Below are 1350 nucleotides of genomic sequence, written 5' to 3' on the forward strand. Positions count from 1 at the left end.
AAGTTACTTGAATATGATCAGGTAAGCTTAACCGTTGATCTTTTTTTATAAAAGTTAAGCTCAACTTTGCTTATTTTGTTTTCTTTCCTATGAATGAATATTTATATTGCAGCTAGTAAAAGAATACAAGAAAGGTCGAGCATTCGACGGATGGTCAGAAGGAACTCTACAATTTGCACCAACCTATAAGTACCAAGCACATTCGGATGAGTACACTGGGAGTGATGGGAAGGCGACAAAGAGAACACCGGCTTGGTGTGACAGAATACTATCTTTTGGCAAAGGAATGAGGTTGGTTCAATACCGGCGTACCGAAAATAAGTTCTCAGATCATCGTCCGGTTGTAGCAATATACATGGCTGAAGTCGAGGTGTTTTCCGCGAGGAAGCTTCAGCGAGCTTTGACGTTTACGGATGCAGAGATTGAAGATGAGGGACTTGTGGCCGTAATCGTTTAAGTGAATAAGAAGTAAAAGTTTGAAGAGTAGAAGTTTATTATAGAAGTTTGATATTGTCTATTTAATCATAACAGAGGCACATGATATATCATGTACAAAAAATTTTGTTTGAATAAATTTTATATTCATTCAAAAAAAAAAAAGTTAAAAAAATATTAAGATTTGGCGCTTGTTATTTGTTGATCTTGCATAAGAAGTACTGGCGAAAGAGAGAATTCTCTTTCTGCAAATAGTTCTTTTATTTTTAGATGAACCTGGGGTATTCTATGCTTATATAAAAAAAAGATCCAGACTAATCCTACACAATGATATAGATACGGTCCATGGATAAATCATTTATTATACTCGAATAATATCCACACAGATTTAATTATCCGCATGGCCGCACAGATTTAGTTATCCATAGCAATACAGATTTAGTGCCGTGAGGTTCTTTCTAACTTGGAACAAATTTAGTGCTAAGACTTAAAATCATTCAAAAGTTAGTTACTTTTATTTTTGAAACTTATTATTACTAGGAGTACACTTTGAATATTAAAATAAGAATCTACGTTATAATAGGGCAGAACGTCGGTGATATGTGTGTTCCACTTTTAAAAAGTGTGAAAAAGTGTCAAGTCTGTGATTCGAACCCGGGTTATTGAGATCTAAACAACAACATTTATACCACTGAGCTAAATGATTCTTTATACATTGATGGCTGAAACAAATATATATTTATGAAGGTCGGAAACCTTTGCTTCTTTGGTTTTCTCTGTGGGACCCACACTTATTTATTTTATCTAATGATTTAATAAATATTTTATAACTCACGTTTTAAAATGAGTTTCATTAAAAAAAAGCCCAATAAACTTCTTTGGTCTGTAAGCGTTCTCTTCAATGGAAGTTTAGGG

General features: G+C 33.6%; 1 protein-coding gene across 1 annotated transcript in view; it reads left to right on the plus strand.

The window, feature by feature from the left end:
* LOC106321015 (type IV inositol polyphosphate 5-phosphatase 3-like) overlaps positions 1–469 on the plus strand; it is a 2602-nt gene extending 2133 nt beyond the window's left edge. Inside the window, exons 2-3 of the mRNA XM_013759340.1 lie at positions 4–21; positions 113–469. Coding sequence (XP_013614794.1) covers positions 4–21; positions 113–457 — 363 coding nt within the window. The 3' untranslated portion in view covers positions 458–469. The remainder of the gene's footprint in view (positions 1–3; positions 22–112) is intronic.
* Positions 470–1350: the final 881 nt, after the last annotated feature.

This window comes from Brassica oleracea, unplaced genomic scaffold (genome assembly GCF_000695525.1).
Source record: "Brassica oleracea var. oleracea cultivar TO1000 unplaced genomic scaffold, BOL UnpScaffold01175, whole genome shotgun sequence".
Classification (NCBI taxonomy): Eukaryota; Viridiplantae; Streptophyta; class Magnoliopsida; order Brassicales; family Brassicaceae; genus Brassica; species Brassica oleracea.